General features: G+C 43.3%; 1 protein-coding gene across 2 annotated transcripts in view; it reads right to left on the bottom strand.

Moving 5' to 3' along the window:
* Window positions 1-24,655, bottom strand: part of LOC126404027 (endothelin-converting enzyme-like 1) — a 77,471-nt gene that overhangs the window by 21,781 nt on the left and 31,035 nt on the right. For both annotated transcript variants that reach the window (XM_050066980.1, XM_050066989.1), the window contains exons 7-9: window positions 9,387-9,609; window positions 1,424-1,522; window positions 834-908 (exon numbers count right to left, since the gene is read on the bottom strand). In XM_050066980.1, coding sequence (XP_049922937.1) covers window positions 834-908; window positions 1,424-1,522; window positions 9,387-9,609 — 397 coding nt within the window. The remainder of the gene's footprint in view (window positions 1-833; window positions 909-1,423; window positions 1,523-9,386; window positions 9,610-24,655) is intronic.

Raw genomic sequence — 24,655 nt, 5'->3', positions numbered from 1 at the left:
ATATGAGCAGAGGAAATCTCCGCTAGCCACTAGGCTAATTTATACAATGTAAAATGCCATAGGCTTGTGCTAATAACGTTAGCATGTTGTATTTGTGGGGAAAATGTGTCCAGATAAAGACAAGTGTTTGTCTGTGAATGCTGCGAGTTATAGTGAAGCTGATTTGTGTACTTGTGTTTGAAACTGTCTCTATTAAGCCATGTTTAATGTGTGTTTAATGTGTGTTTAATGTGTCTTTTGAATCAAGTAAACTTTACAGCACATCACAGAAACCTCCGCCGCTGACTAGTGTTTTGGAGTTGTAACTACAGAGTGACACAGACACACCAAGTGTTAAAAAAACCTCCACGTTTTTTTGTGGGGTGGGCAACACTAGTTCTCAAACGTGCATGTACTATGACGAAAGGTCACAGAGAAACTGCCACCATATTTGGCAAAAAGTATCAAAACTTCGGCTCAATTCATAAACACGTGTCAACTCTAAGGAACCGATGCCATGAAAAGAATCAGTCCACCCATCACTGTAGTTTTTGACAGCTGAGCTGTGTGCTAAAGGTTTAACACGTGCATCCTGGTTGTATCAACACACTTAATGTATATTGTGTATTTGAGCAGCCTCAGCAGTGTCTCAGGTTCATTTACCCCTGAGCATGATGTATGTGTGCAGCATCTGAATACAATCACCCAGACTGAACAGTGATGTCTGATGGAAAACCATTCTAGCGACAGAGAGAAAGAGAAAGGGATGATGGGAAATGTAATGTATTCATATGACGTGTGGGTGGTGAGGATGACCAGGCAGCGGAGAGTGAAATGAGAGACTCATGACTCACCCCATATTCTTGATCTATGAGCTCAGGTTTGAGCAGGAAGTCTGGGTATCCTGTCATCACCATCATGTGCTTCAGCTGGGAGAGAAGAAGAAGGAGAGAGTGTGATGGAGGGACGGAGAAAGTGGAGGAGAAACAACTGGTCCAGCATCACCCTACATCCGCTCACAGTGACTAATAGGTACCTACACACACTTGTTTTTGGACCCAGCACACACACACACACACGCACACACACACACTGGCGCATCAACTAATCAAGCAAACCCAATGTAATAGGATTACAGGGAAGCTCTTTATATTCAGCATGGCCCTCTAAAAGGATTATAACTTCAGATTGTAAAAGTATTAGAAGGGATATCTTGCAGTGCAGACCCTAAATCAGCACCACAGAGAGATCCGGATTAGGCGATCCTCACTTCTCAATGTCAAGCCCTTGATGTATTCTATCACACACTTCCATCTAACCAAGCAATCAATCAAACCCCCGGAAAGAAAGGAATTGCAAAGAAATAATTAAATCCTTTTCAAATACTAATCGGATCTGGCGGGGAGCGGTGTTTGTGATGCAGAAGCTGAGTCGGGCACTGAACCTTTGCTCTGGCAGCTTCCTTGGTGGCATCATCCATCCAGTCCAGCTCCTGCAGCCGGAGGTCCAGGGAGTGCTTTATGTCCTCCACCAGCTCCTGTACCTGGAGGGAGATCACATCATAACAGAAGTTTTAAAGTTCCTGAAAACACAATTTATCAGTCAGGTTCTTACTGAATACACCCATTTGTTACCCAAAGTCAGAACATAGATCGTACTTCACATGATATATTTCTCTATTTGTGTGTTTCTCACTGGTTTAAAGTGGGTGTGATGACTGTCAGGTGATGTACGTCCATGCACCAGTCAGGATTTAACAATATTTATCAATAGACAGTATATTACACACAGTAGATGTCAGTCAGCACGCCCCCAGTTTGGAGAAGCAGGCTGGAGTCTGACATGGAAGCTAAGTGATGTACAGCTGTGGAGGGGTCAGCAACAAAATGTGTTTTAGCTGCCTAAAAAAATCAATATCAGTTGAAGTGTGCACTATATTGAGAGTATTTTCACTGCTTCACCTTAATGTCAGACAGTGATTTCCAACGGGAAAATGAAGCCGTTATATCTCTCTCTTCAAAGCCAGTCTCCATTGAGAACAACAGTGATTTAACATCGCTGAACAGTTTTTGTGTTTGTGTTACTTTGACATTTAAACGGGTTGGTTCACACAATAACACAAACTAACTAACTGATCGAGGCAGCAGTAGACCAGCAGCTCCTGTGTTCAGCGTGCTAAAATTACTGTTTTTCTCAACTGATATGAGCACAGATGGGGAACTGAAGCTGTTCCTGTCTGAACAGGCTGTCGGATGGAAAGGTAAAGCTGTAAAAACATACTCTCAACACTGTATACTCAAACCAATATCGATTTTTTCAGGTTGCTAAAAAACATTTTGTTGCTGACCCCTCCACAGCAGTGCATTGCTTAAATTCCGTCTCTGACTCCAGCCTGTTTCTCCAAACCATGGACATGCTGACTGAAATCTACTGTGTGTAATATACTGACTATGGATCCCACACAACCCCACTTCAAAAATTCAAAACTATCACTTTAAGTAAGTACTTATACAATATACTAATAAAAGTTAATAAAATGACTGGACAGAAATCACAATTATAAATATTAGGTATAAACTCATCATCAGTGCAGGTCTCAACATGTGTGTCACCATTAAATCAAACAGAATATGTCAGCTTGAAAAGGTGTGTTTTCAGACAGGATTTAAAAGTAGAACAGGAGTCTACTTAAGCCCTTTTTAAATAGGAGTTGTGCAAATTTGCAGGAAAGCCCAATCAGTCTTTTTTCAGCANGTTTCCCTCTTGCTACTAGCTGCTCGCTAATTCCTGCTATCAGCTGTTTCCTGTTTATCCACCGCCAGTGGGTCGCACGTGTAGCGTCATCAACAGGAAGGCCGCCTCAGTTTGTTTAAACTAAAAGGGTTCCGCCAATATGTCTACCCTACGAGGCGGAAAATTGGGCACCTCAGATCAACTCGCCAATCCAGCTACTTGCCGGCAAAACAGCCCAACATTCGCCTAAAATCTGGCAGTGTAAAAGGGGCTAATATTGCGAATGTCATGTTGGAGAGAGTTCCAGAGGCGAGGGGCAGAACAGCTGAAGGATCTAGAACCCATGGTAGTCCAGTGCGCAGATGGTGATGTGAGTTGCAGAAGAGTATCTAAGAGTACAGGAGGGTGTGTAGATATGAAGGAGTTCAGACAGGTAGGAAGGGGCGTGGTTATGGAAGGTGTTAAAGGTGAGAAGCAGAATCCTGAAATAGATATGATATTTAACAGGAAGCCAGTGAAGCTGCTGGAGAACTCTATGTGCTAGGTATCCTCCTGCGTCTGCAGCTGACATTCTGGGCCGCCACAGTTAATGCCGGGGCATCAACAAAAGCACGCAGTTAGGTTTAGGAAAAAACATCATGGTTTGGCTCTATATTCATACGGGAAGCAAACAGCTGGCTCCTGGGTGAAAGTCCAGGGTTTGTTGGACCCATTTCCTGCCGCTCCTCTCCATCCTTTAGGGACTTTCCAGCTCCTTAAATTAAGTCTCCACCCGCAGCATTTCAAACTGATGGTGTCCAGCAGACTGGCGGCGTATCATAACATCACCAAAGTTTCAGTCAGGCTGCGTTTATAACCGAGGCTGTCCAGTAGTGTATCACACTGCCGCAAAAGGTGGCCTTTATCACTGGTGACTGACTCCGAAACTAGTGACAAAGCGACGGTATTTGTTGAGCTCGGAATAAGAACAGACTGGACATTTGTCATTTCTTACATAGACTGTATGAAGGTACATGTAGCTTACGCTCAGATTTGGGATTTTATTTGTTTAATATTCAGATACATTTCAACGTCCTTGAATATAACTATAATTATACCCATATAATATAAAACCTGAGTGTAACACTAATTTGTCAATATAAAAAATTTTATTGGACTCACTCCATTTCCCTGAGACCCACTCAGAGGACCACCTGTGGGTCTCGGGGACTCACTACATTAAAAAACCCATCAACATCTCTGCAGATGCTCGTGTTTGTCTCTGAGAAGTGCTGCTTGTATTTCCGACTGACAGTTTGGATTTCTGTTGTATCCAATCACCATCATGGTGGATTTGCCTCCACATTCATGAGCCCACTGCTGCAGTTTTTGATGTCAGGTCTGTGTAATGTGAATTCCCGTGTCCAAAATGTAATTACCACTGACCCTATTTGCAGCTGAAACACGCCACAAACCACAAGTCGAAGCGTTCAACCATCACTGAATTTCTATTTCATTTTAAAAACAGCATGGGACATGGTTCTATTTTCCAGCTGCCAGCACCAACGCAAGTCAAAGTGACTGAAATGGGACGCTTTGACTCGCCGTCTGGAATGACACAAGGCTTACAGTTGCTGCATACAAGCTATAATGTGAAGCCACCGTGAAACTATAATTACTGAGAATGTCTTTTGTCCTTGTTTTGTTAGTTTTGTTTTGCTTACTTTTTGCAAATTCCAGAAGATGAATCATAAAGAGGAGGAAATAACCTCAGTATTATGGATCTGCTAAGAGGAGATATACAGTGTGGATTAAACATGTATCTGGCACCAAGAAATCACAGTTTTAGAGTACTGCCAAAGATCTATTACGCTGATCATCCAAAATTAGAGATCTGATGTGACTGACAGTTCAATTGCGATAATGTGGCTGATAAAACTGATCAGCTGATGGTTTGGAGCTACAGAAATACTCGCAGCAGTGCTACAGAGTAGAATGAGCTACTCACAGAAGTCATGTCAAGTAGTGACAGCTGGGACTTCCGGTTAAGGTGGCCTGCTGTCGTGGTTACACACCTGCTCTTTGCCTTTGCCACTTGAATAATCTCATTCTGCATTAAAGTGCCATAAAATATGTGTGTCAACGTTCTACAAGTGAATGGGCCAAAGAAAGGAAACAAGGACCAAAATATGACAACCAAAATGGTTTTAAGGAAGACAACATGCCAGGCTTGGATTAGGAAGAGGGAAGCGGTGCAAGCCTTTAACAGACAGGTACCACTGCTGACGCAACGAGCATGGAACGTCCCTCCATTGCCGACATTATAAAGGCCACACAACCCTTCAAACAAGACTTTCATACTGAAATGGACGCTGTGTTATCAGCAATTAAAAACATTCAAACTGACATTAGAGAAGAATGAGGTGCATATCACTGAGACTGAACAACACATATTCACCACTGAAGACGACATCAACACACAGCAAGGGGTTATTAAAGACTGGAAAAAAAGGCAGTTAGTGACAGCTGATTATTATTTTAACCACCTAAAAATGAGAAGCTGCTTGCTGAATATTTTGCATACTGCTCTTAGCTAATGCCATCACTTAGAACTTTCTCTAATTCAAACTCTAATGTAGCTCTTGGACGTATTCTGAGGTCTTGCAGAATTGTCCAACATCAAAGTTTCTTTCTGGCAACAGGATTGAGGAATGTTTAATTTCCAAACTTCCGGCAACTTTTAAACAATTATACTTCTGCTAGGGCTGGGAAATATTGGGAAAATCAAATGTTACACTGTTTTTGACCAATACTTTGATTTCGAAATCAGGGATCAGCAACCTGAACTATCAAAAGAGACATTTTTGACCAGAAATAATAAAAAATAAATAATGTTTTACCATATGTTTTGCCTACGATTATAAATAAAAATAAACATGGTAATTAAATAAATACATAAATAAATAATCGTTATTTATTTTCATGTGATTTTTTTTGTCAAAGCCACTACCCCTGGTCTAAGTAGAAATTTATACCAAATTTGAGAAAACTCCTTACCTCATATCTGTTTTTGAGATATTGTGGTTACAAGAATGAGATGGATGCAAGGTCATAGTGACCTTTGGCCTTTGACCACCAAAATCTAATCAGATCATCACTGAGTCCAAGTAAATGTTTGTGCCAAATTTAAAAAAAAAGTTCCCTCCAGATTTTCTTGAGATATTGCCTTCACAAGAATAAGACAGACTAGGTAACAATGACCTTGACCTTTGATGACCAAAATCATCACTCATCGCTGAGTCCAAGTGAATGTTTGTGCCAAATTTCAAAATAAGTTCCCTCTAGCTGTTCTTGAGATATTGTGTTCACAAGAATAAGACAGACGAGGTAACAATGACCTTGACCTTTGACATCTGACCACCAAAATCATCGCTCATCATTGAGTCCAAGTGAATGTTTGTGCCAAATTTCAAAATAAGTTCCCTCTAGCTGTTCTTGAGGTATTGCCTTCACAAGAATAAGACAGACGAGGTAACAATGACCTTGACCTTTGACATCTGACCACCAAAATCATCGCTCATCGTTGAGTCCAAGTGAATGTTTGTGCCAAATTTTAAAAAAAAGTTCCCTCTAGCTGTTCTTGAGATATCGTGTTCACAAGAATAGGACAGATGAGGTAATAATGACCTTGACCTTTGATGTCTGACCAGCAAAATCATTGCTCATCTTCAAGTCCAAGTGAATGTTTGTGCCAAATTTCAAAATAAGTTCCCCCTAGCTGTTCTTGAAGTATTGTCTTCACAAGAATAAGACAGACGAGGTAACAATGACCTTGACCTTTGGCCTTTGACCACCAAAATCATCGCTCATCTTCGAGTCCAAGTGGATGTTTGTGCCAAATTTCAAAATAAGTTCCTTCTAGCTGTTCTTGAGATATTGTGTTCACAAGAGAAAGACAGACGAGGTAATAATGACCTTGACCTTTGATGTTTGACCACCAAAATCATCGCTCATCTTCGAGTCCAAGTGGATGTTTGTGCCAAATTTCAAAATAAGTTCCCTCTAGCTGTTCTTGAGGTATTGCCTTCACAAGAATAAGACAGACGAGGTAATAATGACCTTGACCTTTGACATTTGACCACCAAAGTCATCGCTCATCGCTGAGTCCAAGTGGATGTTTGTGCCAAAGTTGAAGAAATTCCCCCTAGGCATTCTTGAGATTATTATGCTCACAAGAATGGGACAGATGGACTTGGATCTGAAAACATAATGCCTCTGGCCATGGCCACCACCGGCCCGGAGGCATAATGAGATTTTTGGTAAATAACCATCAGTGATGTGGATATAACGACTAAGTGGGTGAAGTCAAATAACAGAACAGCGTGAACAGTCTGGTAGGTTCAGAAATTTACACCACTTCACTGTAAAGCAGCCTTTAGGACCAGGAAAAGACAACACTTCAGTATTATGACATCCAAAATCTAAGATGACATCTCGTCTCCTATGACATCAGATAAAATGCCAATATATTGCCCTAACTGGTGCGCTCTCAAACCACCACACACTGTCTGCGACTACTAAAAGACACTGGGACATGTTGTGTCCTTCAGCCACATTGATGATTCAGGATAACAAGAAGGCTCGTCTTTCCCGATCTGTGTCCTGTCTCTCAGCTCCAGCTCCTGAGACTCATTAATTCCTGTTCATGTTGAGGTAAGCAGCATCCCTGAGTCAGTCAAGGCTACACACATCGCCACCGGCTACAGGGCCGCTACCCCTCGTGTTGATAATGAGGTCTCCAACCTGTGCGGACCTGCCAGCACCGTGCTGACTGATGTCTGCAAGTGTTGTGAGGTGATCAGTGTGAAGACGGACAGTATCAAAAACGCAGTAAACCAGCTTGAGACCTTCTATCCGGCCCACATTACACACTCCACTTTAAGAAGAAGGATGGTTTGAATGATGTTTAGATGCTTGTGGGATTAGCACCCACTCCATGTGGTTAAAACCTGCCGCACTGTAGGCGTGATCTTCTCTATGCTTTAATTAATCAGAGAGGCTCCGCTAGCTCGAAGCATTATTGAAATTTACACTTGGTATCTTATTAGAATCTTAAATGGAACATTAGGAGCTCGGGAACTTAAATTTCAATTAAGGTACAGTACATAGAAAGTAATTAGCGCCTAGAATGTATCCAGTTGTGTCAGACTTGCTTTATGCTCTACAGTCCTGAGCTCTGGCAGAGATTTAAAAAGTTTGTGAGAGGACAAGAAAGGCAGCTCAATGGAAGATAAAATGCGTAGGATGGACTGTGAGAGTATGAGAAGAAGAAGAAGAAGGTGAAGGGAAGATGATGGAGGGCTTAAAGATGGAGCACGGGGTTACAGAGGTTAGAAATCCCATTGGGAACCATATCCCCATGTCCCAGAGTCGACATGAGAGTGAGATAAGAATACATATGGGGGAGGATTACGGTGAAAGAGAAGTGACCAAAGGGCAAAGGAGGGGGGATTAGGAGTGACTGACCCAGGCTGAGAGGAAAATAAAAAACAAAAAGCAGTGAGTGAGAGGTAGAGACTGGAGACGGGTCTGATCGGCGAGGGGGGTATATCCAGATCCAAGGCACAGGAATCAATCAAAACCATTCAGCCATGTCAGAATGTACAGTCGAACACAGCCCGCCCCGACACACACACACACACACACACACACTGCCCCCACAGAGCCAAAGAAAATGATGAACTAGAAAAGAAAAAAGAACAATGGGTTCAAATTGTAGAAACTATAAAAATATTATGAAACTTCCCAGATTAGAGGCGTCTCAGGCGCTTGTTAAATACTATTAAATGTTTCTAGTAATAAGTAGTCATAAAAATTCAATCCAAGGACAAGGACGCTAAAGTGAAGTTTCCTCTCGCCGTCTGTGAAGGTTGAGTGTAATATTATTTTAATGTAGTCAATGGTAATTACAGATAAACTCTCATTACTGATTTATTTTCTCTAAGTAGTAATAGGAACACCTTTACATATTTCCAATGCAGCTATTCACATGAAATTTACACCAGACGTTGATATTAATTCAGAAAACTTTGCAGATGAAGACATCTTCAGGCCTCGATCACACGGAGAGTGTTTTAACAGCTGGAAGTGGCTTTTGCTTTAAATGAGATTGAAGCTTTTTGTGTTGGTTTGCACCTTCTGTTTCTGCACTCTGAACTCCTCGAGTTGGAAAACTTCAACTCAGATCAGAAAAGCGCCCCAAGTCATCCACCTCTGGTGCAGCTTGGTGTGGCATAACTTGTCTAAACTGATAACGGCAAGGCAAATTGGCGCAGCATGGTTTGATTCAGCCCACTAGAGTGCAGCCTGGCAAGCTAACAGTGAATGATGAAACTAAGTTAAAATAGAGTTCTTCAGGTCTCAAATTTGGCAGTACAGGTTGAATTCAGCTAACTCGTGTTACAGTTTAGGCCTGCACTGCACTCAACACGCAGTTGAGCTAATGTTTTTCAGTGTACTTCAAATTGGGAATTGGAATCCAGCTACTGTCTGGATTATATTATTTGAACGTATAGAGACAAATCTCCTCTAAAAACAAGACAAAATGGAGGCCATGATAATTCATCCATCCATTCAAATACAGCCCATCACTCAAATGTCCCACCAACCACCCACTGGCCGACCCCCAACCGTACCTTGGCCTTGCTCTGTGAGGAGAAGTGCTGCTGGACGAACAGCGCTCCCAGGGCCATGCCGAAGTGTTTGTTGGCCTGAGTGAGGCAGAGCCTGCCCAGCTCCAGCTGCTGCTCCGTGCCGTCGATCTCCCGAGAAAACTCATGGATGGTGCTGCGGAAGGCTGTGGACAGGTGTTCACTTAGCGCCGCCACAATGCGCCACAGCATGTAGTTATGGAGAACCCTAGGAGGGAGGAAACAAGAAGGACGGGTCAGTTACGTCAGGCACTGCTTTAAACTGGTTATAGTTTTCTGCCTGTTAAAGAATTTTATTTAGAGTTTGCACAGATCATAAGATCAGTTTCCTATTTTAATGACAAATACAGACGACCACCATCTATTGCTATGGAGAGTTATTTCCTCTCACGCAGGCACAGGACATAAGTGCTAGTTCACTGTAGGTTGTGTAACACTGTGGCTGAGACACAGGCAACATGAAGTGACGGAAACAACAGTTGGCCTTGCAGTGTACAGTAGCCGCAGTCTGCGTTGCCCTTAGTTCTTTAATGACGATTAGGTGTGTCTGGGCAATAACGGCTTTGCAAACCCATATGAGAGATGGACAGGACAGTGTGAAATGAGAAGAGAGAGAGAGAGTGGGGGATGACACACAGCAAAGCGCCGCAGGCTTGAGTCTAGCCTGCGGCTGCTGCAGCAAGGTAGCACCTCTGCACATGGAGCGCCGGGACCAAACACTGAATAAGTAAGTTTCACGTCACAAATCAGTGTTTCTCCGATGCTGTTGGGCATGTCTCTGCGAGCCACTAACCTAACACTTGCTAATCTGTGCTCACCCTTTTTCTCTTTTGACTTAAGGTCTGGATGGTTTTTACCAGAAGCTGAATTATCCACAGAGGTCTCTTCCTCTCCAAAACAAACAAACCCAGTGATTTAAACTGGGAAAAACACTGAATAAAGCAAGTGTTTTTCTGATGTTGCTCATTGTGGAGAGGCTGCAAACCATGGTGGCTGCACGGTCTTACTCAGTCATTGAAATCCGGCGTTTGGGCAGTGACTTGTGGCGTCAGAAACCAACAAAGAAAAAGGCGTCCTTCAACGTTGGCATACTACGTGGCCAGTTGACGTTATAGCTTACGGCGCCCGGCAGCATCAGGAGGAACACGGCGGGACAAGGATGAAACTTAAGACGGTGAAAGTCCGAGCAGGGCGAGTGGGAACACCGAGTTTCACCCGAGAGAGCGGTATTCGCGTCCTGTAAGATTCTAAAGCCAAACCCTGTTCTCTTCTCCTAAACCCAACCGTGTGTGTTGTTTGCTGCAATTTGCAGTGTTGTACCGATGTAGTGCTTTTATTTTGAAAGAGACTGTATGTAATCGTTAAATTTCCTGTAACAACGGAAGTGTATTTTCAAAGAAGCCAATGCATGTAACAGGCTGAAGTTGACACGGCATCCCTTACCCAGGGTATCTTGCACGTCATATATGGACGTGGAAAGTGCATGACCAAAACGTCAATGGCCCTATCTGCAACCAATATTTGGTTTGTCCGTTCTGGGCTACTGTAGAAACATGGAGGTGCAGCATGGCCATCGCCGTAGATGAGGACTTGCTCCATGTGTACATATAAATTGCTCATTCTGAGGTAACAAAAACACAATGAATCCTATTTTCATGTGATTACACACTAAAGAAAACATACTTATTATAATATATTCCATTTCTGCCAACACATCCCCCTAAACCTGACGCACTGGACCTTTAAACATCTTTAACATTAGTTTCTAGGTTACCAGACCGACTAAGGCTGTCGTAGCAAAATCCCTGAACATATGGAACTGAACAAGGATGAGTTTCGTTTCGTATTAATTAAACCTTCCAGTGGTAAGAACAAAAGAAAAGTCTTGTTTTTACATTCAAAAGTTAGATAGTGTGGCTTTAATGTGAGACTGTAGCACTCTTCCTCTGTGCTCTCTTCGTAAAGTGACATCTACTGTGTCTAACTGTAATCTTGTTCCATCTGGCCCACAGCTCTGTTTTTCCATCTGCCCTCTGAGCCACTTAAGAGTCAGAAAAGTTAGAGGCAAAACAAGAGGGAGACAGTGATCGAGAGCGAGTGGCGAGGAGTCAAGAGGGCCCAACAGTTTAAGAAGAGCTCCCTCTAATCCAGAGTGACTCACAGCGGAGAGGCAGCAGAGGGGTGAGGAAGATGTCGAGCGGGAGGAGAGAAAATGGATCATTCATTTATGTATTCAAGCTGTGTCTTCTCCCCCTGACGATGGAGTGCTGGTGTGTCCTCCTGCCCCCACTGGGTGCACACATCCACTCTGCCCTGCGGGGACAAATGCCCCCGTCTCCCACTGCGAGGCTCCATGCGGACCTCAAGGCATGTTGTTGTTGTTGTTTTCCCTTGTTTTCTTTTTTTTATTTTCCCTATGCATGACAGATATTAAATCAAAAGCGCCTTGGCAACAGCACCCTGAGGTCCCGCCAACAAAGCACTTGTGAAGTGAATTTAATTGACGGGAAAAGGGAGAGCAAGGCGGGAGGTGGAGGATGGGAGGGTGAATAAATGAATGAGAGGCTCAGGTGGTGTCCTTGATCATCAGGACCATCTACTAATCAACATGTGTTACAGGTGTGGCTGCTTTGTGTCGTTCTGTTATCAGCTGCTTGTTGCAGATTATGTTGAGTCGTCACATGTAGACAGGTGTGAGTTTATAAATGTGTGTGTGTGGGAGTGTGTGCAGCTACTGTACATGGATGGAAGGCATCAATCTACAGCATTTCTCTATGTGTGGGAGGGAAGAGTAACATTTACCTCATCGTGTTTCAGGAAAGAAGCAATATGGATTCACACTTCACACAAGGGGTTAATTGGAAGCCTTAATTAAATTTCCCACTGTTTATATTCTCTCATGCACTATGTGATAAAGAGCGATGGCGGTCTACGGTGTACCTGTAACTGGAGTTATATCCAGGTAACTTCTATTTCACCTTGTGTCACCACTGAGCAGGAAACCATCACTCATTGTGATAAAGAGAGACTGTCTTCCTCCAAATTACCACCACATTTTTACAAGCAGAAATTACGACCCATATTTATGTTTTTTGTTCGGCGGCAACCTCCAGCGCCCGTAGTAATTATTACGGGAGCAGCAGAGCAAGAAAGTCCATTTGAAAGGTTGGGAGGGAGGGCTGCCCCTTGAGAGACGGAGATTCAATTTGTCAGTCGGAGAGCCCTCAGTCGACTGAGACTGTTTCAACTCGAGCAGTCTTTATTTATTTTTTTGCTGGCAGTGTACTTATCGGGATATTTGGTCCCCAGATTTTGCTGTGGAGTGAGCACTCTTGACTTTGACACTACTCTTTGGTACAGACAGCTGTAGACACAATGCAGCAGCACAGAGGAGGAGAAACTCTGCACCGTAAGGCTCTGAGAGAACATTATCTCCTCTCTTCTGCTTGGAAGATCACAGATTCTCAACGTATTCTCATAGAACGGTTTTTATGATATCATACGAAAAATGCATGCACAACAGTTCGTGTTTGTGCCCCACAAATGACGTTACATCTCTAACGTGCAGTTACGTTATTAAGGTAAATTTATGGAGGTTAGGGTTAGGAAGAAAAACACGTTGAGGACGTACTTAAAAATGACTCAAAGTTCACACGGGTCTGAACACGCCACTCCAGGGAAAAGTCCTGTGTGTTTTTTTGTGACCCATCCACCACCCTAACCTGCCTCCTTACAAGCACTCGGGACTGTTTCCTTGTTTACTCCCATCAGCACATTGGTCACGGGGTCGCAGCCTTTCACGATACATGGGATATGTATGAATTCGGGTGTATTACTTTTCATACGAAAACATAGGAAAGATTTGTGAGAACAGCCTGAGATACTTAATACGACACAGTCTCTGGCTTTTGTTTGATATCTAGTGTATTATAAAAATGTTAGCACCGTTAGCTTGTTTACGATATTACATGACTGCTGCTGTCACACTGAACGTCCTGCTGAGCCCCGTTCAAACTTTAAAACTTTATGAAATAATAAGCAATGTTGAATATTTATATCAAACGGCCAAATCTGATCCGACTGACATAATTCTGAGTACGGTACAGCCCACGTTTTTGTTAGGCGGCAACCTCCAGTGGCTGTAACAATGATTACGGGAGTGTCAGGTGATGTAGCAGGGAGTGAGCGGTTGAATGGGTCAAACAAACATGGGACTTTCATCCAAGAGACCGGTGTTTGTGTCCTGTGCAAAACCAAAAGTCAGCAATAATTTAACAACATACCGTAGCATGTCATGTCATGTATGTGACATAAATTATGTACATCATGTGGGATACGTTGCATTAAGTAAGAAACAGTTATTTTAAGCCGAACAATGATCATTTTTCTTAACATTATCAAGACCACATAGACCCATTTTGGTTTTTTTGGAGGGGGGACGGGGGATCTTTAGGAGGAAATAGCAGGTCAACAGTATATGCCACATAGAAGTGATATATATCATCTAAAAGCTGGTAACCTGAAGATTAATTTGAGATCTAGCTCAGCACCGTGAGTCAGGTTTTTGGTGGCACAAAAGTCACTAAAATAGCAGGGACGGGTGAGTGGAAAACACGTAGGTTAAGTGGCTGCTGAGAAATGCCATGAACGGTCAGTAAAGAAACTGAGACTAACTGCAGGAACTGTGTGTATTCAGAGAAATTAGACTTTGGACGAATGGGCGTTTGTTTTTGGGGTAATAGCCTGTCGGAGAAATGGGCTTCTGGTCTAGTGGGACATTTTTCGGACTAATGGGGCTTTGGAAATTTGGACCATTTTGGGAAAAATTGCATGGCATAAGCTATGCAGCTAGTGTGGCTACAATGTGAGTGTTTAAAAACAAAACTCATGCTGCTAAGTACTGGCACTATTGTACTTGTGATCTGCAAAGAGGACGTAATATATCAAATTAAGTTAAGTATTGGTCATCACCAGATCATTAAACCAAACTAATAACCCAACAGTTTAGAAATAAAGCTGTGGCAGCAGTTAAACTTGTAGCACCAACTTCTAACATGCTAAGACAATCTTTATAATGTAATCTATTACTATTTTGACATGCGACTTCACCTCCTTCAACATGAAACCTTCACTTGGAATTTCATAAACCTTTTTCTTGCACTTTCTGACCTTTGCATCCCTAAAATGGACTCTTAAACAACATGTAACCCATAATCAATTTGCCTTTGGCTCCGTGGAAACTCTCCTATGGGCTCAAGTCCCCCACTGTCCTCTGTGTGGTCACACATGTATCAGCCAGTGTGCGCTTTGTGCTGTAATGGAGTCACAGCGGAGCTAAATGAAAGCAGAGGGCCTGACGGTGAGAGCGCTGTACAGATCAAGCAGTAGGTCTTAATCACCGGAGGACTGAGTGAAGGCTCATTAGCTGAATGGATTTTAATGGGGCTAGTTAGAGAGATGAAAAGACACTGTCCCTGTGCACTGCATCAACACATTACCACAGGTAATGACCCTGTAGGTAATGGAGGAGGGAGCGACTCCCCTGTTTCAACTTCACTGGAGTTGCGCTGAATTTCAAACTGACGGCGAGGAGAAATTTGATCATTTCACGTGTTAAATAATTAAATGAAACAGAAAAACGACACGCGAGCTTTCACACTGCAAACACAAACACTACAAAGACAGAAAATCACACATTTATCTCTTATTTCGGAGCAGACTTTTATCCAAAGCACCTTATAGTAGCATGACTGCATAGATTTTCAGCTGGCGGCACCCTGCTGGGAATCAGACCTCCACCGCTGAAAGCCATAGTGCCATGAAATCCAACAGCTTCATCGGGAAATGCTTTCCAACTACTGAGAGTGTGTATTTTTAAAAGCAGTGGACCCAGCAGGAAGTGAATCCTCGACTGTGGCTCCACTTCTATGGATTACTCATGAACCCACATATACTGTGCGCCGCAACACACTGAAATAAAAACATGAAATGATAGACTCTGGCTGGCCCTCAGATTGCTCAAGAAAAACAACACACACCAGATTCCCACACTCACATTTACACCAGAGTGATTGAGGGAACAGACAGAGAGAGATGGAGAGTGGTAGCGAGAGAGGAGTGTGTGTGTGAGACGCTGGTGTTGTCATTATGCTTTCCCCTTCATTGGAGGCCTGCTCATCTGGCTAATGGGATTGGCTGCAGTCATTGCAGTGCGTGGGGACTGCACACACACACATGCACACACACTGGAGGCAGAGAGAAGAAAAGAAAGATGGATGGAGGATGAGGAGATGGAGGTGTGACTGCTCTTGTCAGGAGATTGCATGATGGGAAAGCCAATGGTTTCAATGGGAGAACACGGGCGGGGCAGAGGCAGAGAACAATGAAGAGGAGGTCTTGGTCAATAGCTGTCTATAAAGATGGAGCGTGTGTATTTTCATCGATGGGGGATTGAGAAATGGACGGAGAGAAAATGGGAGTGGGACGGATAGATCGAGTTGTCAATAGCAACCTCAAGCCACTGAGAATGAAAAAGAGAGAAAAGAAATGATGCGTAGAGGGAGAATGATGGGTGGTAAAAGGAAAGGAGGAGCATGGAGATGCGTGGATGGATGCATGAGGAAAAAAACGCCTGGGGTTCTCACAGGAAGTGAGGTGAAGAGGGGTGAAAGACAAAGACGTAGGAAAAATAGGGTGGGAAAAAGAAAGAAAAGGAAGACGTTAACAAGAATACAGAAGAAGGGACAGAAAATGAAGAACAGAAACAAGGATGGATGAGGGCAGGGTGCAGTGGACGCACGGTACTGGGGTGTATGTCCCCTGCAGCTGCTGTGTCTGTCCCTTATGTACCCCGCACAAGTTGGACAGCCGTTCAATTCATTTTAACAAGTCAGAGCTCGTTCCTGAACGCACCGTGAGTGGGCGGGCAAGGTGTGCATCTGCTGCTTCTTTTGTTGTCATCACAGCAGAGACTCACTGTATGTTTAAACAAAATGTGCAGCAAACACGCCGGCAAGAGGCAGAGAACCCTGCACTCCTTTATATCAAAATATGTATGCTGAGTTACGAGGTTAAGAGGCAGTTAAGCATTCAATACCGGATATTTGTTACCTCGGATAGATGTGGCTTGTTCAGGCGCTGCAGCCTTCAAAGACTGCATTTGAAGACCAATTGTGTCACATTGGTGTGACCAAGGCTGTCCCATTCTGAAGGCTCCTTCAAATGTGGCTGAGAAATGCAACCTTCTTTCCAAGAATTTGGAGGATGCAATGGATGAATGTGAATAATGTTAACTGTAACTCTCACCGTAGCAAGTTGGAAGTTGACATTTTCTGCCATATATGAAGAGGGAGGAGTGTCTGGAATCTGGCAATATAAGAACTGTACGAAAGCTCTGTTATACATAATTTCAGAGTAACTACGGTTCTGATGTGAGTTTCATGAGTGGCTTCTCGCTGTGACGCACGGTTGCGGATAAAATCAATAGAGAAGAACAGGTGTGAATTTGGACGCACTATGCATCGTTCAGGCCCATAGGGTTAAACAATCTTAATTTAAAGAAGCAACAGACAGCATCGTTTCCTAAATATATCATGATGAAAATAATGTGGGTTGCACAGGGTAGTGTCCACAGTAAAATCAGACTATCAGTGTTTACATAGGTTACTTAGTGGCTTTGCAATCTTTGCAATAAGCTTCTGCCACCGGGGACGAATTTTCACGGAAAAAATCTGCTTTACAGCAGGAAACGCGTCATGTATTGTGAAACTGGTCAGTCAGCCAATCAGGGACTGGAGCTGGTCCTTATGAGGAGTTGGGCATGAGATAGTTGAGTCACGAGCACAATGGCAGACGGACAAAGTTTGGAGACAAAAACGGCCTAGCAAAAGAAAAGGAGCTCCTCTGTGTGAGGAGGCAAAGAAGAGCAAAAAGGAGAGTGATAAAAGAAGAGGAAAAACAAGAGTAAACCTCAGTCAGGCGTTCAAGAGATGGAGGGAGCTCCGTGACCAAAGAGGCTTCAAAACCCATGTCCAGCTAGCTTTCTTTCTAATGGATCAGTAAGTAACACGGCTAAATGTTAGCTAGACCAGAGAGGACTGGACTGTACTGGCTGCTAGTTCATTCCTAGCTGGCCAGCATCGCAAATCGCCGCAACCAGGGAGCGGGTAGCGAGTGTTGGTCGGCTGACATCCTGGTTGCCATTCTACGGCAGCCCTCGGACAGTGACTTATTATTTGCATTACTATTTGTTTTTTCTTCAGATAAATCTGATAATTGTTGCTCGGCCTCTTGACTCATTTATTTAGTATGTGTCCACACACCTTCTCATTCTACATAGAGGTATACTGGTGGCTTTACAGCCTACATTTTATTGATTATCTCTGATCCCCACGGTCAATTTGGTCTTTGCGACAGTGCGAGCAACACTTCTGATGCTAGGTGGCGCCAAGCTCACAAAACCCGAATCCTATCTGTTGCCTCTTTCATAAGTTCACCTGAAAACACTTCATCCACTTATCAAACAGCGGTGTCCCCGGGGGTGAATCATTTCCTCAAGTATAAATGTTTTATTTTTTTTAAAGATTTTTTTTTGGGCATTTTGCCTTTAATGGACAGGACAGCCAAGTGTGAAAGGGGGAGAGAGAGAGGGGGTGACATGCAGCAAAGGGCCACAGGCTGGACTCGAACCCGGGCTGCTGCAGAAACAGCCTTGTACATGGGGCGCCTGCTCTACCACTAAGCCACCGACGCCACGCTCAAGTATTAAATTAAAAAAAAATATAACAATCTCTGGGTCCATGATTTAGGGCTAACTAACTTACTAGCTTACTCCTTCTTTCATCAAGCGCAGTTGGTTGCTAGATAATAGAAATGGGTTGGGGCGAGAACAACTGGTTATGCAACCAGGAAATCCTCCGCAGACCAGACTGTGACATTTCAGAGGCTGTTCAGTTTACCTGATGAGGTCTTCAAAGAACGTGGCTGCTGTCGTAGACCGTGAAGGCAGCGTCCTTTACAGGCTGCAGCCCCTGAATTGAGACACGGCTACTTTCTCTAATCTGCACAATATCATCGCCCTGCAGAGCCGGAGAGCCGCCGTTTTAGACGTGCTCATGTGCGAGTTTCACTGCTTTAAACAGGAAATTGTGAACACAAGGCTAACGTTATTTCTACAACAACAATCTAAAATATATATTGAGCAATCTCTGTCCGTAAAACACACCTGAGAGTCTGGTGCTCGTGCATGCCTACGTCTAAAACTGTGGCCGTAGAACTCGCACATTCACACATCTAAAACGGTGATCTGTATTACTGCAATAGAAAGAGGGTTTGAAAGAATACTGAAAATCTGCACTCAAGCAGAGGTACTGCTTCATTGCTAAAATACTACAAGTGAAACTACTGGTGATAAAAAACTACTCCTGATCAAAAACTACTCAGACTAAATGCTGATAAGACGGATGATTTACTTCAGTTTAATGTGGCGTCACTTTTTGTTTCAGCGGCACTTTATTAAATGGCTTCTTATATCTTGATGCCTGGGGTTTAGGGTTCAAGCCAACACAACTTGAGCTCAGTGGCTCAAAGTTTGATTTTGATCATTTAATTCATTACCCTGATAATTAATTAAAGAACTGAAATTGTTCCTCTGGGTGCTACCCACTGCAGAAGACGACCTCTTTTCCCCCTCACTTTTGAAATGATGGCTACACGCCTGGATGAAGGAAAGGAGATGGAAAGGTAGAGGGGTCAAAAGAAGGAAAGCAGGATGTTTCATGATGATTCATTCATTTTTAACCATCCATCATCTCATCCTGAAACACACAACTGTCTAACAGACAGATGACGCACTCGTCTGGAGGTTCTTTTTATTCGCCCGTCACCTTTTCACCCCTCAAAGTGCAAATTCACACTGTTCCTCCAGTTTAACAAGAACCCAAACTTTCTTCTTCTGTTTTCCTGTATTTATACGACTGTCAGCTTCTTCAGCTGTGTTACATCTTCCACTGCTCTCTTGGACAGTATATGTGTGTACGTGTGTGTGTTTGAGTACACGCACGAGTGAGTGACAGAATCCAGCAAAGTACAAAATAGTACAAAAGAGTTTTTCTGTGGTCCATTAGTGGCCTCGAGAGGAACAAAGCTTCCTCTCCATCTGCTCTACTGGACAATGATACAACGGGCCAACACCTGTGCCATGACCCCGGATTCCTACTGCATGAAGCCAGACAATGTGTGTGTGTGTGTGTGTGTGTGTGTTTCAGGACTCACACTCTCTGTGTGGTTAGATGTGTCACAAGACGGAAGTGCTAGTTTTATGTTGCTGTGTTTTATCTTGCATGTTTTTATTGTGCTTAATTTGACTGTTTTTATTTGCATGCTTTTATTTTATCATCACTGGGATGCTGTGATTTTACTCCCTGCTGTTAGTGCCAGATACCTGCACCTGGTAGAAAAGTCTCTTACAGATTGACAAGGAGGCAACCCAACCAGACAAGACAACTACAACCAATGAGGTGATGGAGAGGAGGGCCTTTAGCAACGAAAATATGGAAATAAATAAGTCAAGGTGTGATGGACCAGGGGGGAGAGAACAGCCTGAGAGGACGGCTCAAGAGGCAGCACCAAAAATGGAGCAGAGGAAGCTGGAGGGAAGCAGCACGAGAGAATGGCAGCAAGGCAAGATGACACAGCGTCAGAAACAGCACAGCAGTCAGCAGTCCCTTCAGGGGTGGTCTGCTGAGAGACGCCGTGCAGAGGAGCGACCAGCGGCAACAACTCTATGCCGCATCACAACCAACTGTGCCGGATTAAATCAGTATCTCCCACCTCAGCTTGGGTGTAAGCCAGTGATGGCGCTGTGGACGAGTGACTGCCGGCTGTCTCTTGTAACAGGTTGCCTGTGAACGTGTGGTTTTCCCAACGCGAAAGACTTGAGCTTCAATGTTGCGACGCCATATTGGCCTGAACCTGCTGCCAAATTCCCTGCAAGACTGAGATAAGGATAGCTGATTGTTTTTAATCCTTGAGCTGCTTCCTTTGACCTTTCTTTTTAAAATATGTCTCTCATACGAAAATGCTAAAGTCAGCACAACACATTCTCACTCTGACCTTGTCACATGTCCACGTTTGCTCATGGACTCTCCACGTCCACATATGACGTCCAAGGTACCCTGGGTGTGTTGGTTGTTGACGTTCTGGGACGCCATGTCAACTTCAGCCTGTTACATGCATTGTCTGTTTTCAAAATACACTTCTGTTTTCACAGGAAATGTACAGTTTGCATACAGTCTCTTTCAAAATAAAAGCACTATGTCGGTACAACAATGGACCTGCTTACATTTGGCCAACACATGCATGTGGTAGGTTTTAGGCAACAAAAGCACGTGGTTGGGTTTAGGAAAAAAGAACAGGGTGTTGCTTTACAATTTTACGGGTGAGAGCCAGTGGTTGTTGGACACATCCACCACCGCTCCCATCCACCCTGCTCAGACATATTTCGTTGTTGTCCTGCCGTGTTTCCCCCTGACACCACCATGCGCTGTTAAGCAATGACAGTGACAGGCGGCATATCATGCTGATGTGAAAAGACAGCTTTTTTCGTCACTGCCTGATGCCGGGGTTCGCTAACCATATGCCGGTTTTGGATGACTGAGTGAGAATGTGTTGTCCTCTCCAGGCTTCAGCCTATACCTGGCAGATATAATGATCAGCTCTACTTTAGTTTACTGTGTACTGATTTTAGTGCTTATTAGCAAATGTTAGCATGCTAACACGCTAAACTAATTTGGAGAGCATGGTAAATATTATACCTGCTAAACATCAGCATGTTGCAGCATGTCATCTATTTTAATCCTTTTAGATCTCACTGCAGCTTTTGATACCGTGGATCACCTGATTTTATTGGAGTGTCTCAAGAAGTGGGTTGGCATCTCTGGCACTGTTTTAGACTGGTTTTACTCATATCTCCAAAATAGGACTTTTAATGTTGCTATTGGTGACTGCAGATCTTCCACAGCATCTTTGTCTTGTGGAGTACCTCAGGGGTCAGTCCTTGGCCCGTTGCTCTTCTCACTCTACATGTTACCACTAGGACACATAATCCGCAGACACAATATTAGTTTCCAGTTTTACGCAGATGACACACAGCTTTATTTCTCTTTCAACCCTACCATCAACCAGCAACTAAACACTCTCCAGGTATGCCTAAATGAAGTACAAATCTGGCTGTCTAATAATTTCCTTCAATTGAACCCAGACAAATCCGCAGTCATTATCATAGGCCCAGGCACCACACACAATCACATCTCACCACAACTTGGCTTATTCTCCACCAGCATCACCCCTAGCTGCAGAAATCTTGGTGTCATTTTTGATAGTAATCTCAACTTTAATCAGCATAAAACAACTGTCCAGTCTTGTTTCATCCAACTACGCAGAATCTCCAAAATCCGGTCCTTTCTGTCTCCCAAGAACCTGGAAATTGTCATTCATGCATTCATCACATTCCGTTTAGATTACTGTAACTCGATCTACTCCTGCCTAAGTAAACATAATCTTTCCAGACTTCAGCTTATTCAAAATTCTGCTGCCAGACTCCTCACAAATTCAAACGAAAGAGTACACATAACCCCGATTTTAGCTTCATTACACTGGCTACCTGTGCGTTTTAGAATTGATTTTAAGATTTTAATGATCACTTTTAAGGCCCGGATGGGACTGGCCCCTGAGTACATCAAAGACTGCTTAGTCCCATATGAGCCAAGGCGTAGACTGAGATCCTCCGGTGGGTCCCTATTAGAGATTCCAAGATCTAGATTGAAAACCAAGGGCGACCGGGCCTTTGCTATCAGGGCCCGGTCGCTCTGGAACGACCTGCCGGAGGAGATCAGGCGAGCCACATCTCTGTCCTCTTTTAAATCTCTTTTAAAAACACACTTTTTTAAATGTGCTTTTATTTAATTGCTGTTGTCATCTAATAATGTACTCTAATAATGTCTAATGTTTTATTGTTTTTTATGTTCTTATAATGTTTTTATATTATTGTCATTTTATTGGATTCTGCCTTTTTATTCTGCTGTTGTAAAGCACCTTGTAACTTTGTTTGGAAAGGTGCTATACAAATAAAGCTTATTATTATTATTATTATGTTAGCATTGTCACTGTGAGTATGTTAGCATTTAGCTCATAGCACAACTTTCACTAGTAACATCCTCAGCGAGCTGCAGGCATGGCTGCTTTTTCTTGTAATATCAGGGTGTTGATATTATTTTGGTTGTTGCGTCATCGTTGCTATAGCTGCATTTATAAAGACAACACTGATAAAAGTAAAAATGTTTTCCATTTTCCACACAATATCCTTACTGATATTGAAATTGTGTTTTATTAAATGACTTATTCAGTGTATTAAACATATAACTGTAACACATAACTACCTAACAGACGAAGCAGCAGAAGAAGGGTGGATTGTTTCTCTTTTCTTCCGACAGGATTTTGTACCGTCATGTTTAAATTTCTGGTGTTGTCCCACTGTGAGTGCTAACTTCAGTTTTCCAGTGTCTGTATTTATTCGTGTGCGTGACGCTCGTTGCTTGCAACACGCTGTGTGACTGGCGAATAACAGGCAGCGGTGGAGAGACCCCTTGATGTGAGGAACCGGGACATTTTTAACCAAGTTCTCATAAGCTATGCTAATGAGCAACACCCCTCAGGAAATGGAATTGCTCTACTCCTCCACTTATATGTGCGTGACTCTGTGTGTGTGTGTGTGTGTGTGTGTGTGAGCTAGCAACGCCAACCTTTGTTTAAACCCCAATAAAGAACTTCTTGCGAGACAGAACCTGGAGACGGACTGGAGGTGGGAGGAAGATGGAGAATGAGAAAGCCAAAAAGAAAAAGAGATTAAAAAGAAAACGAATGGCGTCATGGAGAGGGGGAGCGGGCGACGAGGAGGAGGAGGAGATGACAGGAAGGGGGAGCGGGCGACGAGGAGGAGGAGGAGATGACAGGAGGAAGAGAAGTGACAGAGGCAGAGATGGATAGAAAACAATGAGAGCGGTGCAGATGGAGATGAGGGAGAGTGGTGTTGGGGGACTGAGGTAGAAGAGGGGGAAAGAGAGGGTTATCAGGCGGCTGAGGAGGAGAGGCAGACAGATGGAGAGAGCTGGGGAGCAGCAGCCTGAAGAGAAAAGAGTTTGGTGGAGGGAGACACTGAGTCACAAAGTTACAGTCAGAGAGACAGGAAGTCTTAAAAGTTCAGTCTGCTACCTCCTACTGTCAAACAGCAGCCCATTCCCGCCAGGAAAAGAGAAGCGCTCAGATTAACCAAACTGGAAATATTCATGGCTTTTTTTCAAATGAAGAGACACAAAGTCCCAAAAATATGATAGTAAAATAAAATAAAGGAGCTCCCTACCACGTTACACATAATGATTCATTTAATAGTCAAGAGTCCTGCTCAGTGTGTAAAAACAGTTTGTAAAAAGTGTCTAGGGGAGATGGGCGGAGTTATCAGACGTCACGTGAACCCCAAACACGCTGTATCGTTAACATGTGAAAGCAACAAAAGCTCTCTGGTGCCCATTTAACTACCACGACACTACTGAGAAGAGTGGATGTGGAGAGAATAACTTGACATCAGCAGGAGGAGACCTCGTTAAGTTAGCTGTTAGCAGTTAGCAGCTAGTTATTGTTTCCTCTAAGCAGCCGGTGGACACAACCAACAGCTCACGGAGGTTGCATTGATTTATACTGTGAAGCGCTGAAGCTCTGTTCAGTAAAAATCAATATTGGACGAGGGTAAATTATAATGTCCTCGTGATGTGTTCAATGTAATCTTGTAAAATGCAGCTTTTGATGCGAAACTTGGATAAATTCAGCTGTTTGAAGAAGAAATGTGTCGATGTTCTCACAGCACTATAAAACAGATATTAGAGATGAATTATGACGTATCATATATAGTAAAAAGGCTTTACTGATTTTAAAAAATGTTTTTCATGTGAAAGAAGGTTACGTTCAAGGTTGTTTCATCTTACTATATGATGACAAAAACTCTGTCTGTGTGTGTGTTCCACGTTTTTCTCCTCACTGACTTGGTCAATCCATGTGAAATTTGGCACAGTGGTAGAGGGTCATGGGAGGATGCCAATGAAGCAATATTACATCAATTGGCCAAAGGGGGGCGCTATAGCAACCGATTGAAATGTCAAACTTTGAATGGGCATATCTCATGCCCCATATGTCATAGAGACATG

The sequence above is a fragment of the Epinephelus moara genome, chromosome 2, assembly GCF_006386435.1.
Source record: "Epinephelus moara isolate mb chromosome 2, YSFRI_EMoa_1.0, whole genome shotgun sequence".
Taxonomy (NCBI): Eukaryota; Metazoa; Chordata; class Actinopteri; order Perciformes; family Serranidae; genus Epinephelus; species Epinephelus moara.
Note: the sequence above shows the minus strand (reverse complement) of the source record. Positions and strands in the feature narration are given on the sequence as shown.